Source organism: Biomphalaria glabrata, chromosome 3, assembly GCF_947242115.1.
Source record: "Biomphalaria glabrata chromosome 3, xgBioGlab47.1, whole genome shotgun sequence".
NCBI lineage: Eukaryota > Metazoa > Mollusca > Gastropoda > Planorbidae > Biomphalaria > Biomphalaria glabrata.
This window is the reverse complement of record NC_074713.1, coordinates 50,129,654-50,146,547: the sequence shown is the minus strand read 5'-3', so window position 1 is coordinate 50,146,547 and position 16,894 is coordinate 50,129,654. Positions and strand designations below refer to the sequence as shown.

The window sequence follows — 16,894 nt, the reverse complement described above, 5'->3', positions numbered from 1 at the left end:
TTAAAAAATTGTCCAAGCTTCCCTTTCTACCACCATTGTATGTAAGGAGACACCAGGCTGGTCACTTGATATAATACAGCACAACATGGGCGTAGCCAGGATTTTTTTTCGGGGAGGGTTTTGGGGGGAAAAAAATATATGTGTGTGTGTGTGTGTACATAATTAATCTTTATTACATTCTGACCCTTTCGGAAGACGTTTATTGTTTATTGTAGACTCCCCGCCCTTGCTAGCAAGGGGGTCTGGGGGAGTTCGCAGCGCTCCCCCAGCGCGGGGTGAAGCCCCGCCGCCGAGCACTATTTCTGGTATTGAAAGCCAACAAAATGCATATTCTGAGGTATCTACAGTGCATTATCTTGCTATTAAAAAGTTTTATTTCAAAAACCTAATGTGCTATTCTTACTGACTTAGACCCTCTCGCGCCGTTCGGCGCATTTTCCGGCAAGTTTTTTTCCGCAACTCTTATTTTGCGTAATTCATTTTGTCGGAAAACATGTCCCGCAAAACCTCATGCGACGCTCTGTCACAACCTTACTAAGGATTCGACTCCCAGTTCGGCATATGATTTCTTTGATTTAGACCCGATCTCTATGACTGACTCTTAAAATCTGTCTTAGCCATCTTTGTTGAGACACATTTAATGATTTTCAATTTCGGAAGAAGACTATTCACACTTAATTAATGGAGCCCAAGCCACTGGTAGAAATTTGTAACGTTTCTTGACTACGCTCTTGGAATTACTTGCCTGTATTTCGCTTTAGATTTTATATCGACAAGGAAAGTTTTTTCGTCAAATCATCTGTTGAGGGGTTTTAAACTAAGAAATCTCTGGAGTTTTTTTTGTTTTGTTTTTAATTCAAAACCCCATTTAGCTACGATCATAGAATTTGGTGACTGTAGTTTGCTTTAAAATAATATTGAAGAGAGAGGTTTTCAACTCTAAACGCTCTGTAGGGGAATTTTAAACTCAAAACCATCTGGAGGGGTTTTAAACTTTAAAGAAAAAGCCATCTGGAGGAGGGGGATTTAAACTCAAAACCCCCTTTGGCTACGCTCATAGATTTTATAGTGTGTAATTTGCTTTTTTTTTATATTGAAGAGGTACTTTTTAGCTTCAAACCCCAACTGGAAGTGGGAGGGGGGTTAAACTCAAAACCCCTTTGGCTACGCTCATAGAATTTTAAGTGTGTAATTTGCTTTTTTTATATTGAAGATGGGGTTATCGTAAATTTTGGATGGGGTTTTAAAATCAAAATCTTCCTCAACTGTGCTGTTGGAATTTGGAGATTGTTGTTTGCATTTTTTTTTGTTTTGTTTTATAGAAGAGGGGGATTTAACTGCAAAAACCTCTGGTAGGGGGGTTAAAATTCAAAACCCCCTGTAGGGGGTTTTAACTCAAAGCCCCCTGGTAGAGGGATTTGTATCTCAAAACCCCCTGATAGGGGTTTTTAAAATCTCAAAACCCCCCGGTAGGGGGATTTAAACTCAAAACCCCCTGGTAGAGGGTTTTTAACTCAAAACTGCCTCGGCTGTGCTGTGGTAAGTGATGATTTAGTATTAAAATCTCACCTAAAATAAACAAAATGAAAGCAAAAATCAGTCACTTAATTCCGTCCCCCCCCCCCAGGGGGGAAGATTTCATTTCGGGGGGGGGGGGGGGGGGGGGGGGGGGGTTTGAACCCCAAGAACCCCCCCTGGCTACGCCCATGCAGCACAATACAATGCAGACTCCAGTTGTTGATAATCTGTTATCAATGTCAATTTCATCATTTCACAGTTCTAAAAATACTCAAATCTAACTCGAGTTAATATGACTCCCTAGTCCTATCTTGACAAAATCCAATGAAAATAAAAAACAACAAAACTGTATTACATAATTTGCAGATACTTTGAACACAAGCACACTCATAAAACTTGTATCAGTAATTGGAAAAACATAGTTGAATGAACAATAAATGAATATACATATATATATATATATATATATATATATATATATATATATATATATATATATATATATATATATATATATAAGACCAAATAGTCTGGCACCAAAACGTACTGATTAGTATCACCTCTGCTCATCATGACATCATAGTCTCATACTTAAGTGTATTTATCTTTATGGCAAAATTGTGTATGCTTATTTTTTGTTCTTCACAAATTTATAATGATTAAAATAAAAAATTTAAGGTATAAAATCTTATATTATTTAAAATTACACAGAATTCACATTTTTCCTTCCATTTTATTTGTAAACTGTTTCCACACTCTATTTTTACATACACAATATATTATACGTACACAATATATTATACATACACCATGTATTATACATATGTAATATTTCATATTTTATTTAAACATTGCATAATGGTCACAGACATGTATCGAACCATGACACTACCGACTTCCTCTCCTAACAAAACAACTTAAGATAGTCCCTAACCTTTAACCTTTTTTAGCTCAGACTCTGTATCCTCATGTCCCAAGTTTAGTCTAAACACTCTTTAGTAATACAGGAGGACTTCCTGTGGCATTTAAAAAAAAAATAAATTAACCTTTGACCCCCCCCCCCTCCAATATTTTTTTTTTGCTGCTTTTTTACCAACAAATTGCTTGTCAATGTTTTTTTTACAGCAACATTGGGAAGTCAAACAAACGTTACATATGCTTTTTATTTTAGTTGTTTATTTGATAAGGTGTCATTTCAAACTCCATAGCATGCTACATAGATCTTTGGTGTAGGTTTTCAAAGTTGTTGCATGCCTTATAAATTGTTTTATTTCTACAGTAACTATTTTCTTATCAATGTTTGTCTAATTATCATCAACTCCATTAAACTTTTAACAAACAAAAAAAAGGAGAAATCTATACAATTTTTTAAAATTAATATATTTTTTTTAATGCCTTGCTTTTTGTTGAGATATTTCAATTTTTTATTTCTCATGGATTGATCAAATTGAATTAGAAATACAGTAATTTGCTTTATAATATTAATTGAAAGCAAAAAAAATTAAATTAAAAACCACTTCACTTTTCTAATTATGTAATTAGACATGAAAAAAAAAAAGCTTAAATTTATTATCCTGTTAAGCAATAGAAATCCATGAGAAAATGTCTCCCCCCACCCAGTGGAAATTCCTTTTTATTTCAACTGTTTTGTGTGCTTTGTTGGTGCTAGCTGTAAAGTCCATCAAGAAACAACATCTGGTGGAAGTCAGGACTTTGAACAACCCTCCCGCTGCCGTGAAGCTGGCAGTGGAGTCTATCTGTGTCTTGCTAGGGGAGTCTGACTTGGACTGGAAAGCCCTCAGGGGGATCATCATGAGGGAAAACTTTATCTCGACAATAGTCAATTTCAAGACAGATGATATTACGTAAGTTTGAGACCTAGCTATTGATGCAAGGCTGGAAGCAATGTAATGTTGCCCCTTTTTATTTCAAGGTTCGATATTAAATTTGATCACAAAGGTTGGATTACTTTTTCATGTCAGGGTAAGTACAATTGGTTGACAGCTTTCTGTGGAGTTTAATGGCTTGGGGCAAGTCGACTCAATGGAGCATGTATTGTGCTGTGGCATGAATAGAATATTGTCTTGTGCATGTCTGGGAGCACACGCATACATACATATAAGTGTTATTTTGTCTGACCCTTTGATTTGACCTATCGCATTCATTTTCATTATTGCCCTTGAGTTTTTCCAAGTTCCTTCCCTTCCCTACCATTATTATTTCCACAATTCTTTTTTAAATCAACAACTTGTGTAAAGGTGAACAGAATAATTGTGTACACAACACAGTTTCATCTCATCTGGATACATTGCCTTCATTTTGTTGTGACACTGTTTTGGTTCATTCCCTACTCTCTCTCCTCCCGCCTTCAACTCTCTCCACAAACTGCAGCTGTTAAGGGCATCAAGAAGAAGGACTTGGTTGAGATTAGGTCTATGGGCAATCCACCTCCTGTGGTCAAACTAGCACTTGAGGCTATTTGCTTGCTACTGGGGGAGAATGCTACCGACTGGAAGGTCATTCGACAGGTCATCATCAAGGACAGTTTCATCACATCTATTGTAAACATGAAGACTGATGATATTTCGTAAGTTTTCTTTTTTTTTCCCTGCGTCACTTTTATTTTGTAAAATATGTAAATTTTACATTGAAATGAAATAACATAAAATTTATTTTAATACCAAGGGTATTGTGAATAATACACTTCAGCCTATGGGAACACATGGAATAGAAATTTTGAAATGCTTTTTTAAAAAAAGAGCTTAACTAAAAAATTCTTAGGTGGGGGAGAAGAAGTCCTCATTGCTAAATTAGAGGTTCATAGCTAAATTAGAGGTTCCAACCTTCTGTTTGTTTATCTGGAACCAAAACATTTCCATTGCCTGACCAGGTTGCTAGTCTTATTGAGTAGATTTTAAGGCACATGTGACCCATTATTTAAGTATGTGAATCTTGTGCTGTTTTTTTTTTTTATTATTCAAAGATGAAAAAATAAAAATTATGGAGATTTTTAAGATTGTTGTTACGGCTTGGAAGTAGATAAAAATGACAGCCTCTGCATTATGTTCAGTTTATTTAAGTTTAACTTGGTTTGGTTTTTATTCAAACTCCCTACTTCTAAAGCTCAATGCATTCGATTCAATAGCTATGGAATTATCTATGATGTTATCATTTACTAAGATCTGTTTAGAAAAACAAGGAATTTTTTTCTTGGGTTGAAATCATTACAGCTCCAAAATTCTTGGGTGGCACATGATAATAATAGTTCACAACTTTTGTTACGCATCCTTCAAAGTCATAGCAATGTGGGACATTTCCATTGCAATTATTCAGGATAAAAGGTTCTCTTCAAAAAGTAGCTGATTTTGAATGAGAAACTTCTTACTGCGATGCACTCTTTTTCTAAATAATATTTGGTTGTCTGGCAGACATTGGTGTGTACTTTCAATTTCTTCCAACTGTTCTACCAGAGAATGGGGATGTGACAAAATGTTTTTGTTACAATAAAACAAATGCCTTGAAAAAAAAGAATAACTAGTCAATTGAACTTTCCCAAACATTTAAAGTGAAGAGGCTGGATAGACTGCTCAACAACATAATCCCCATTGTACTTGAAATGTTAGGCTCTTCTACAAGACATCAGTTGAATTCATTCACACAATTGTTATAAAAAATAATGTTTGCAGTTTATCAAATACTTTAGAAACTATGTTATAAAAAGTGTTTTTTCCATGACCTGTATATTATATACTTAAACATTGGTTTAAAAAAGAACATGGTGACGCAGTATACTAGATGAAGTCGAGAGGACAGGAAATAACTGGAAAGCCATTAAAAACCAGCAAGAGGCTGTGGAGAGTGGCGTGTTTTTACTGAGGCCTTATATTCCATGAGGAACGCAGAGGAAAGATAATGATGAAACATTGGTTTACAAATCTGATTCTCAATATTTCTGTCCATAACTGTCTATATGTCTGCAAATAATGATCCCTTTAACTACTTGAAATGACTGTGACATCTCTAGTCATTGGACTTCAGGACTCTGCATGATCTGTTGTTGTATTAACTTGAATGGTCCCAAGCTGTTTGCTTCCATTCAACTGTTGATGTATGAGTTTGTTGGACTCCATGTCCTTGTATCCAGCTTGTGAATTGTTTGAACTCTGGAATCTTGTGTTTATATCTAAATGGTCTCTAATTACAATTACACTATCAGTCTGTTTCATTTAGAAATAAACTACAAAAGTAAAACAGGTTTGTATGTCTAGTTTGTGTTAGTTGTGTAGGCAGATAGCACTGGATTAGGAATGAAGTTTTGTAGATATTTGTACAAAGTAAGGGTTTGGTCGGTTATATTAACTTATCAGTACAGAGACATATTTGTACAAGGTAAGGGTTAGGTCAGTTATATTAACTTATCAGTACAGAGACATATTTGTACAAGGTAAGGGTTAGGTCAGTTATATTAACTTATCAGTACAGAGACATATTTGTACAAGGTAAGGGTTAGGTCAGTTATATTAACTTATCAGTACAGAGACATATTTGTACAAGGTAAGGGTTAGGTCAGTTATATTTAACTTACCATTTCAGAGACATATTTGTACAAGGTAAGGGTTAGGTCAGTTATATTTAACTTACCATTTCAGAGACATATTTGTACAAGATAAGGGTTAGGTCAGTTATATTAACTTATCAGTACAGAGACTAGCAGAATGATATTTGTTGTTGTTCTTTTTTCTTTATTGATATAATCTTACCATCTTCTCAAATGCATTTAGGTTAGAAAATCATTGCTAAAATTTTGGTTTCTCATTTTTATCTCTCTGATAACTTTCATTTTGATTAATTAAAAATAAATATAATTAATTTATTTTAATTTGTAGCTGGTGAAAGCTTTTTGTTTATACATGGTCTAATTTCAAGATGTTCCAACTTGTTAATGTTTGTTCACAATTAGCTAACAACATTTGTATACCATACGTTATTATCAATGACATGACCACGTTGCAAGACTTAAAGAATTTGTAATTGGGACTAACTCTAAAAAAAAATGTATAATTTGTAAGTTTGAAATTGTCTATCTCCAGTGATGACATACGTCAGAAAATGAAGAGCAAATATTTGAACAATCCTGAATACAATTATGAAAAAGTCAATAGGGCCAGTTTAGCCTGTGGCCCTATGGTGAAATGGGCCATTGCTCAGGTATACTAATTGATTCTTTTTTCTTCTAAAACTAAGTTAACAATTTACTTTTTTTTTTTTTTTTTTAAATATAAGGGAAACTTTTAACTCCAGTTATTGTTCCATAATAAAACAAAAAGAAAACACAAGAAAGAAAGCTAGAAATTCTACTTAGGATTAATCATTGTTTCATTGATAGCAGTTTATGTCTATACTTGTTACTGCAGAGAGACAGTCTTACCACTAGAATGTATTGATACCATTACTAGTTTTTAAACTGTCTTAGAGAATATTAGCATTGATAATTCTATCTCTTAGTACTGTATAATAGTATTATTGAGCTGTTTTGTTGATGCTAACATTAGAGCCTTTAGGTCTCTAGACCTATGAATCTGTACATCTACATGATTGAGGCTCACAACAAAATGTTTCAGTTAAGATGTGTTGTTGTTTTTACTTTGTTGTTGTTTTCACATGGTTAAATACATAATATTTGTAATTCAAAAATCGTGTTAGATTGCCTGCAGCTGTAAGATCCATTGTTCGTTCAACAGATTCAGTATGCTGACATGTTGAAGAGAATTGAGCCGCTAAGAAATGAGTTGACTGAACTGGAGAACCAAGCGGAAGAGAACAGGCTGAAAGCTGAGGAAGTCAACAAGTTGATTGCTGAGTTGGAGAAGAGTATAGCCAAGTACAAGGAGGAGTACGCTGTCCTCATTAGTCAGGCTCAAGCCATCAAGGCTGATTTGGCTTCTGTAGAGGCTAAGGTAAGAGGATGACATTTAAAAAATGGTTAATACATGTCCTAAAGAAAAGTCTTGGTTTTCTTTTCACTGTGTTGCATGGACATAGACAGTCTTACCACTGGAATGTTTTGATACCATTGCTAGTTTTTAAACTGTCTTAAAATGAATAGCAAAACTAACCATCTCTCAGTACTTTGTTATTGAGTTGAGTTGATGCTAACATTAGGTCATAAGTTTATGTAGCATGTGGTGGTCTAAGTGATAGAGCCCTTTTCTGCCAAGTTGATGAGCCTGAGTCAAGCTCTTTGTGGACACTTTCACCCAGTTCAATAGGGTACCTTAAGATCGGAGAAGTAAAGTCAGTTGTTGTTCTGGCTGCTTAACAAAACACTTAACATTATTGTCCTTGTACTCACGGTGGAGACATTTTTGTTCAGGAAAAGAAACTTTTTTTTTTATTTATAAAGAATCATTGCAAACATTCAAAGCAGGTATTATCAACTTGGCATGAAGTGATCAGAAAGTCTCCCAGTTTAATGTTGAACTTATTTCAGACATTGACCAACCACCTTTATTCTTCATTACTATCTCCACTTTAATATAAGAGCTGAGCTTAAGAGCATCAACATTTCCAGAGATTTGAACTTGATACCTTTGAATCTGCATCAAGATTTTTTGTATCATTTGGCCACCACAACATTTTCTCTAAAGCATTTAGTTGACATTTATCTCCAAAATGTTATAACTTTTCATCTTTTATCATTTATTTGTTTCGGATTGTTAAATGTTCATTTTTTTCCCCCAATAACATTTGTATGAAGAGTTGTTCCCTATGCATGACTAGCTTTGCCTTCTATATCATTGTTGGCTGTAGGTTGAACGTAGTGTTGCCCTACTGAACAGTTTGGCTAGTGAGAAACAGAGATGGGAGCTGGGTAGCCAGACATTTAAGAACCAGATGGCTACCATCATTGGGGACGTGTTGCTCTCCTCTGCCTTCATGGCTTATGGAGGTGGGTACAGTGTACAACTTAGTCATCTCTCCTCTAAAGTGTTTTGTGATTCAGTTTAACATTCTGTATTTCTGTTTCATATTCAGTTTAACATTCTGTATTTCTCTTTCATATTCAGTTTAACAACATTCTGTATTTCTGTTTCATATTCAGTTTAACATTCTGTATTTCTCTTTCATATTCAGTTTAACAACATTTGGTATTTCTGTTTCATATTCAGTTTAACATTCTGTATTTCTCTTTCATATTCAGTTTAACATTCTGTATTTCTCTTTCATATTCAGTTTAACATTCTGTATTTCTCTTTCATATTCAGTTTAACATTCTGTATTTCTCTTTCATATTCAGTTTAACAACATTCTGTATTTCTTTTTCATATTCATTTTAACAACATTCTGTATTTCTCTTTCATATTCAGTTTAACATTCTGTATTTCTCTTTCATATTCAGTTTAACATTCTGTATTTCTCTTTCATATTCAGTTTAACAACATTCTGTATTTCTCTTTCATATTCAGTTTAACATTCTATATTTCTCTTTCATATTCAGTTTAACAACATTTGGTATTTCTGTTTCATATTCAGTTTAACATTCTGTATTTCTCTTTCATATTCAGTTTAACATTCTGTATTTCTCTTTCGTATTCAGTTTAACATTCTGTATTTCTCTTTCATATTCAGTTTAACATTCTGTATTTCTCTTTCATATTCAGTTTAACAACATTCTGTATTTCTTTTTCATATTCAGTTTAACAACATTCTGTATTTCTCTTTCATATTCAGTTTAACATTCTGTATTTCTCTTTCATATTCAGTTTAACATTCTGTATTTCACTTTCATATTCAGTTTAACATTCTCTATTTCTCTTTCATATTCAGTTTAACAACATTCTGTATTTCTCTTTCATATTCAGTTTTACATTCTATATTTCTCTTTCATATTCAGTTTAACATTCTGTATTTCTCTTTCATATTCAGCTTAACAACATTCTGTATTTCTGTTTCATATGCAGGTTACTTTGATCAGCTCATGAGACACAGTCTGTTCTCTAACTGGTGTGACCATCTACTCAAAGCCAACATTCAGTTCAGATCTGACCTGGCTAAAACAGAGGTACAGTTGCATTACTTGTCCAGGTTTTGATTGAATTGTTTGGACAGACTTACCACTAGCATGATACTATTGAGTCATGTCTAGCTTTAAATTTGTCCAACATAAACCTTGGCATTACAATTTCATTGCAAACTGTCTTTGATTTAGATAGTAAACTAATTGTAATGCTACATAGGGAACTAGACTTCTTTGCATAAGAAGTACTTCCAGATTTGACAATTTTTTTAAATATGAAAGTAGATTAAAAATTCACAAAAATGTCTTAATTTACAAGTAACATTTTTTTTTCATTGATATAATTCATTGACATGTTGTTACAGGACTCTAACCCTAACATTTTTTTTTCATTGATATAATTCATTGACCTGTTGTTACAGTTTCTGTTATTTAAACTATCTAATTATGTTTCAGTACCTGTCCAATGCGGATGAGAGATTGAAGTGGCAGGCCAATGCCCTACCAACGGATGAACTTTGCACTGAGAATGCCATCATGCTGAAGAGGTTCAACAGATACCCACTGATCATTGACCCGTCAGGTCAAGCCACGGAGTTCATTATGAATGAGTTCAAAGAGAGGAAGATCACAAAAACTAGGTACCACCACTTCTTCTACGGGCACTTTGTTGTCTTTTACATGGTCCTTCAGAAATGAATATTATTACTTCCTAGCCCCTAGCCTCCTTCAGAAATGAAGATTATTAGTTCCTAGCCCCCTTCAGAAATGAATATTATTACTTCCTAGCCCCCTTCAGAAATGAAGATTATTAGTTCCTAGCCCCTTCAGAACAGAAGATTATTAGTTCCTAGCCCCCTTCAGAAATGAAGATTATTACTTCCTAGCCTCCTTCAGAAATGAAGATTATTAGTTCCTAGCCCCCTTCAAAACAGAAGATTATTAGTTCCTAGCCCCCTTCAGGAATGAAGATTATTAGTTCCTAGCCCCCTTCAGAAATGAAGATTATTAGTTCCTAGTCCCCTTTAGAAAAGAAGATTATTAGTTCCTAGCCCCTTTCAGAAATGAAGATTAGTTCCTAGCCCCCTTCAGGGTTCCAACCTGGACCATTGAGACGCAGTCATCTAGTTTTCTGTAGAGAATGCAGGTTTCTGGCCAGTACAATCTTCTTACACTGTATATTTACATAGTCCCATTTTGTAATGTATGATTTGAATAATTTATTCATAAATATTTTTTTCTTTTCAGCTTTTTGGATGATGCTTTCCGTAAAAACCTGGAAAGTGCTCTTCGATTTGGTAATCCATTATTGGTTCAGGTGGGTTTGAATTGTTTCATTTTTGACAAGTTATTATGATGGGAATTAGTTTTAATTAGTCACTAGAGGTCTGACTTTTTGAAGTGTTTTTGTTTCCTGACCAGGATGTTGAGAACTATGACCCAATATTAAACCCAGTGCTAAACAGAGAGCTACGCAGAACTGGTGGACGTGTGTTGATTTCTATCGGCGACCAGGACATTGATTTGTCTCCCTCATTTACCATTTTCCTGACTACCAGAGATCCTAATGTAAGTTGATTGGAATTTATGTAGGACTGGATGTATTTGAGTCCACCCAGCTTTAATGGGTATCTGACATCATAGATGGGGAAAAGTAAAGGTGGTGGGTCACTGTGCTGACACATGACACCCTTGTTAACTGTGAGCCACAGAAACAGATGATCTTTACATCATCTGCCCTATAGATCGCAAGGCCTGAAAGGGGTAACTTTACTTATCCCAATGTTATTTAGTGGAAGCTGTGTTACTAAATAATTCAAAAAGGAACTGCTTCAAATACTAATTAATGCTTGATTAGGGGAATAGTTGAGACACTTGGAAGACTAAGGTAGTCATTTGGACAGACTTACCACTAGCATGTTTGTCTGGAATCATGTCTAGCTTTAAATCTGTCCTACATGAACCTTGACCTTACAATTGCATTACAAACCTGCCTGTGATATAGAACGGTTTACATTGTAATGTCACATGTGATACTAACAGACGTGATAACATCAAAACTGAAGAGCCAGTCACCCAAGTTACATTAGAAGTTATTTGATAGACCAGAGATGATGAATACTTTACTTACTAGTCTTTTGTACTATAATTTATCAGTTACTTAGTTTAGAAATTGTTTCTGTATCTGGCCACTTGTTATTAGCCATATTTTGTAGAATTGGGATGTCTGCCATTGTTACAGTTCAAAATGTGTAGGAAATGATACTTATAAAAGAGACCTTTTTTCTGCTATGTTGAGCTGATTTCAGGGGTCTAGCTTATCCCAAGTGTCATCGTAATATCTTTGCTCCTTACCCATTCATCTTGCACTGATGACACCTAAAGAGTTAATTTTGCTTTTACATATCTTAAAACTAACCTTTGAGTACAATGAGTTATTTTAGCATCTTTTTTTTTTTTCTCTGCCAAGTTGGCACATTTTAAGCAGATGAGTTTCCAAAAATACATTTGCTGTCAATTTCTGTTGTCTTAAATTAAAACTTAAAGTTTAGTCAATCTCTGATACATTAGTTAGTAAAAATCTAGACAAACTCTGATACATGAGCTAGTAAAAGTCTCGACAAACTCTGATACATGAGCTAGTAAAAATCATGGCTGTGTCACATTAACTTTAATCTGAATTTTAAACCAAAATTTATTTTCAAAAGAGTGTTTAAATGTTTTAAATGTAGTTAATTATTTAGTGCACTAAGACAGTCTTACCACTAGAATGTATTGATACCATTGCTAGTTTTTAAACTGTCTTATAGGAAATAGCAAAAGCTAACTTTGTAATGTTATTATTGAGAGATTGCTGATGCTAACATTGCATACCCAGACTTTGGTTGAACACTGCAGACATTGATTTCAGTCGTATCTTGTGTTCCCACATCACATATCACCCAATACATCTTCCCTTGTCTGCAGGTGGAGTTTGCTCCTGACCTTTGCTCTCGTGTGACCTTTGTTAACTTTACAGTCACAAGAAGTAGTTTACAGAGTCAATGTTTGAACCAGGTCAGTAAACATTTAATACAAAAGTCTATATTACTATATCTATATGTTGAAGAAGATAAAGTCTGAAACATTCGATTAGATGTATCTTCATTTGTACACTCTAGGTCCTTAAAGCAGAGAGACCTGATGTAGATGAGAAGAGATCAGATTTATTGAAACTACAAGGTAGGTTTTGTTTCTATTGTTGGTATCAAACATTTGAGTTTAAGTTGATGTTTTTTTTTATATAGGTAAAAGTAGGGGCTTTTTAGCTTAAGTTGCTGGGTTTATTTGATATAAAAGTAGGGCCTTTTTAGCTTAAGTTGCTGGGTTTATTTGATATAAAAGTAGGGACATGGTTGATAAAAAATCTTTCAATCTTTACTCTTAACATTTTTGGTCTATTTATCGAATGGTTTGAATCAAATTTACTCGTATTTAATGTAATGTAATAATGTAATTTCCAGGTGAATTTCAACTGCGACTGAGACAACTGGAGAAATCTTTGTTACAATCTTTGAATGATGTCAAAGGCAAAATATTGGACGATGACAGGTTAGTTAACTGAATAGATAATTTACTTATTATTTTCTCTAAAAAAATACATCATTTTTTTACACTTGTATATAAAATTTGATCAAACTCCTGTGTCCATTTGATAGCATTTTGAGTCATTTGGAGAAATTGAAAACAGAAGCTGCTGAGGTGGCTAAGAAAGTAGAAGAGACAGATGTGGTGATGGCAGAAGTGGAGACAGTGTCTCAGCAGTATGAGCCTCTGGCCATGAGTTGTTCTAGCATTTACTTTACACTGGAAGCACTCCAACAGGTTGGTACCACACAATGTTGGCACACACAAAGATCAAAGTTTCATAGTATGTCTAACAAAAAAAAGTGTTAGTCTTAGTGTGTTGAGAGAGACAGTCTTACCACTAGAATGTATTGATGCCATTGCTAGTTTTTAAACTGTCTTACAGGAAATAGCAAAAACAAAATGACGTCTGTTGGTACTTTGTTACTGAGTTGTTGTTTTTTATGCTGACATTAGCTCATTAGTTCAATGTTTATGTAGCACGGGGTGGCCTAAGTGAAAGAGCATTTGGCTTCCAAGCTGAAGATCCTGAGTCATCCAGCTTAGTTGGGGAAGTTAAGTCACCTGTGTTGGCTTCACGACATGAATGATTTAAACCCTTTGTTTAGTGAAAGAAACTTTTACTTTGGCTAAAATTATTGCAAAAACAAGTTAAATATGCTTTGCATAGTCATCAGAAAGTCTCCAAATTTAATGTTGACCTTATGTTGATCACCAGGTTCACTTCCTGTACCAGTACTCACTGCAGTTTTTCTTGGAGATCTTCCATGCCACCACCAGTAACAACCCACACTTAACTAACATGAAGGAACATTCAGCAAGACTTTCCAGAATCACCACTGATCTCTTCATGGTAAGTTTTGTTTCTTTAGACTTCAGGTTAACTCAGGTTTGAACCAGGGAGCAGATAAATCTTCTTCATGGGCCAAAACTTGAAATAATTCCACTAAGACATTTCACCAAATCCATCAAAGAGTATACTATGAAAAGAAGACAGTTAAAAAGTTATATACACATACTTTCTCCCCCCTTTTCCTTTTCCTCTCTATTACTCTCAAATCCACTTTGTGTGTCCTGACCTATGTTTTACTTACAACGTGTTCACAGGAAACTTACAGCCGAGTTGGTCGAGGTATGCTTCACCAAGACAGAATTACATTTGCCATTCAACTGTGTAGAATTCATCTGACTGGTCAAGTCAGGTACGGTGACTCTAATGAGCAGTGTAGATATTTAGAAACAAACTTGTTTCATGCCTAAGCTAATAACATGGTACTTGCGTTACAGTGAAAGCACCTATGAGGCTGAGTTTGAACACTTTATGCGAAGCCAGGAAGGACTTTTGACTGAAAAGCCTAAATCGTCTGTGCCAGGTCTAACCAATCAACAGGTACAACTGTAATCAATGAGTACACTCTTATTTTAAAGCTTCTAAAACAATTGCTTATAACCATATCTCATGTCAATTGATTTGTTTCTTGTTTTGCTTGATAGCATGCTGCACTGGAACGTCTGAGTAAACTTCCATCATTTAGAAATGTCATCAGTGAAGTCACTAGCAACCCGGTAAGAGACTGGCTTTTTAGCATGTCATAGACATTGCTGTTAGATTGTGTTGTATTATTGGAGTTTTTTTTTTTTTTTCCCAACTATTTGTGCAATGTTTAAATTTCAATTCCTAATGATATTTGTGAACTCAATTTCAGTTGTTCCAATCCTGGCTTGAAAGTTCTAATCCAGAGCAAGATGTTCCTCAGATATGGGTTGAAGACAAGCCTTTGTGTAAGTCCTTTAGATTATGTTAATTAGTTTGTTTTATATTGGTCTAAATGATAGTTACTTTTTTTTCATGAATAAAAATAAATAACAGAGATTTCGATCTAAGTTATAAAATGTTACTTATCTCTCTAAACAGCTGCTGTTGGCAAGTCTGTTCAAGGATTGCTGGTGATCCATGCTTTAAGACCCGACAGATTGACTGCCATGGCTCGTATCTTTGTGGAAAAGGTTTTAGGAACAGACTTTGTTCATGTCACTGCTAAAGAAATGAACCTGGCATCAATATGTGAAAATGAGGTACTTGATTTTTATCCACCGTACTCCCAGGTTACAGTACTATCCAACACACTACTAATATGTGTCTTTGTTTTGTGCTAAACTTTCTCAAAAACTTTTCATTCTATTTCTAATATTTTTATTTGTGTTTGTACATTATAGATCAAGGGAGCAACACCAATCTTGATGTGTTCAGTGCCAGGCTATGATGCCAGCTCCAGGGTGGATGACTTGGCTGCTGAACTCAATAGACAACTCACTTCTATTGCTATAGGTACATTTTTTGTTTACTTAGACAAGTAGAGACACACAGCATTTAAAAACTAGCTATTAACTGTTTCATTGGAGATTAAACTGGAAATTCAAATGGCTCTGTACCTTAATAGGTTCTATGTGGCTAGCTAACAACAAAAAAAACTGAGAATGTTTTTGTTTGAATTTAGTTTTATCTTTGTTCTAATGTCTTTGTCTTGACCCCCCGCAGGTTCCGCTGAAGGTTTCACCCAGGCTGATAAAGTGATCAACTCCTCCAGCAAGTCTGGTCGTTGGGTCATGTTGAAAAATGTTCACCTGGCTCCACAATGGCTCATCCAGCTGGAGAAAAAGCTGCACAGCTTACAAGTCCATCCCAACTTTAGATTGTTCTTGACCATGGAGATCAATCCTAAAGTAAGGGTCTACCCATAGTCCTGTTCAGTGGACCTAACATTAGATAGTTGACATTGTCTACACTAGATGAGGACACTCAAAAGTGCTAGTTACATATTGTACACATTTTCATCTCCCCAAAAAGCATCCCACTTTGTACATTTCCTACTGTCAAACAATGCTACACTTAATAGTGAATGTGATGAGTAAATGGAAGATAGCAGACAGAAAGTTGGCCTCCAATGTTACAGCTTGTTTTGACATAGATCAGGACTATAAATTAATACACATAAATCAGTGTTGGGAATGTTCCATCATTTTAGGAATTCCTAAAATTTCTAAAAGTTTTAGAAACATGTTTATTTTGCTTGTTTGAGAGAAATGTCATGCCATGAAACCCCAATTCTAACATGATTAGACTCTGCCAAGTGCAGAAAGAAGAAAAGCTGTTTTTAATTACTTCATTTTCATGTATAAACACTTGTCTTGTATGCATGTATGCAGTCAAGCACAAATAGTGTGATTTGCAACAGTTTTTTTTTCAAATCCTCATACAACTAAGTTCTAGAACTACATTTTATATAATGTTTAAAATATTTATTGGGTCTTTATTTGGGTTACCTCAGCATGCTTGTCCAGAAAATTTCTTTAAAGTGTTTAAAAGTCTGTTCCCATCTATTTTGTTACAAGTGATTCTACATTTTTATGTTTTTGGTTGAATACTTAAAACTCTAAGATCACAGCCTAGATATACACATTGGGTTGGTCTTTGTCTAACCAAGTTCTTATTGTCTTGTCCTCAGCTGCCAACCAACTTGTTAAGAGCTGGAAGAATCTTTGTGTTTGAGCCACCTCCAGGTGTACCAGCCAACTTAATGAGAACATTCAGTACAGTCCCTGCAGCTCGTATGTGTAAGGTAAGTGTTGGGCCTAGTTCTGTTTCAAATGTATGTGTATCAGGCTTAGTTGGAATAGTGAATGGTCCTAAGACAGCTGGTTAACTGAACTGAGTTTACATTGTGGCTTTGA

At 34.8% G+C, this 16,894-nt stretch overlaps 1 protein-coding gene across 4 annotated transcripts in view; it reads left to right on the top strand.

Moving 5' to 3' along the window:
* Positions 1 to 16,894, top strand: part of LOC106055422 (cytoplasmic dynein 1 heavy chain 1-like) — a 57,938-nt gene that overhangs the window by 31,491 nt on the left and 9,553 nt on the right. For 2 of the 4 annotated variants that reach the window (XM_056022483.1, XM_056022485.1), the window contains exons 63-83: positions 3,910 to 4,105; positions 6,609 to 6,726; positions 7,260 to 7,475; positions 8,329 to 8,467; positions 9,480 to 9,580; positions 9,992 to 10,176; positions 10,784 to 10,853; positions 10,958 to 11,104; positions 12,503 to 12,592; positions 12,697 to 12,757; positions 13,039 to 13,126; positions 13,234 to 13,399; positions 13,881 to 14,015; positions 14,270 to 14,364; positions 14,450 to 14,552; positions 14,657 to 14,728; positions 14,869 to 14,944; positions 15,078 to 15,238; positions 15,380 to 15,491; positions 15,702 to 15,886; positions 16,669 to 16,782. In XM_056022483.1, coding sequence (XP_055878458.1) covers positions 3,910 to 4,105; positions 6,609 to 6,726; positions 7,260 to 7,475; positions 8,329 to 8,467; positions 9,480 to 9,580; positions 9,992 to 10,176; positions 10,784 to 10,853; positions 10,958 to 11,104; positions 12,503 to 12,592; positions 12,697 to 12,757; positions 13,039 to 13,126; positions 13,234 to 13,399; positions 13,881 to 14,015; positions 14,270 to 14,364; positions 14,450 to 14,552; positions 14,657 to 14,728; positions 14,869 to 14,944; positions 15,078 to 15,238; positions 15,380 to 15,491; positions 15,702 to 15,886; positions 16,669 to 16,782 — 2,630 coding nt within the window. Of the gene's footprint in view, positions 1 to 3,187; positions 3,384 to 3,909; positions 4,106 to 6,608; positions 6,727 to 7,259; positions 7,476 to 8,328; positions 8,468 to 9,479; positions 9,581 to 9,991; positions 10,177 to 10,783; positions 10,854 to 10,957; positions 11,105 to 12,502; positions 12,593 to 12,696; positions 12,758 to 13,038; positions 13,127 to 13,233; positions 13,400 to 13,880; positions 14,016 to 14,269; positions 14,365 to 14,449; positions 14,553 to 14,656; positions 14,729 to 14,868; positions 14,945 to 15,077; positions 15,239 to 15,379; positions 15,492 to 15,701; positions 15,887 to 16,668; positions 16,783 to 16,894 lie in introns of all 4 variants that reach the window. The other 2 variants (XM_056022482.1, XM_056022484.1) reach the window with 1 other exon arrangement.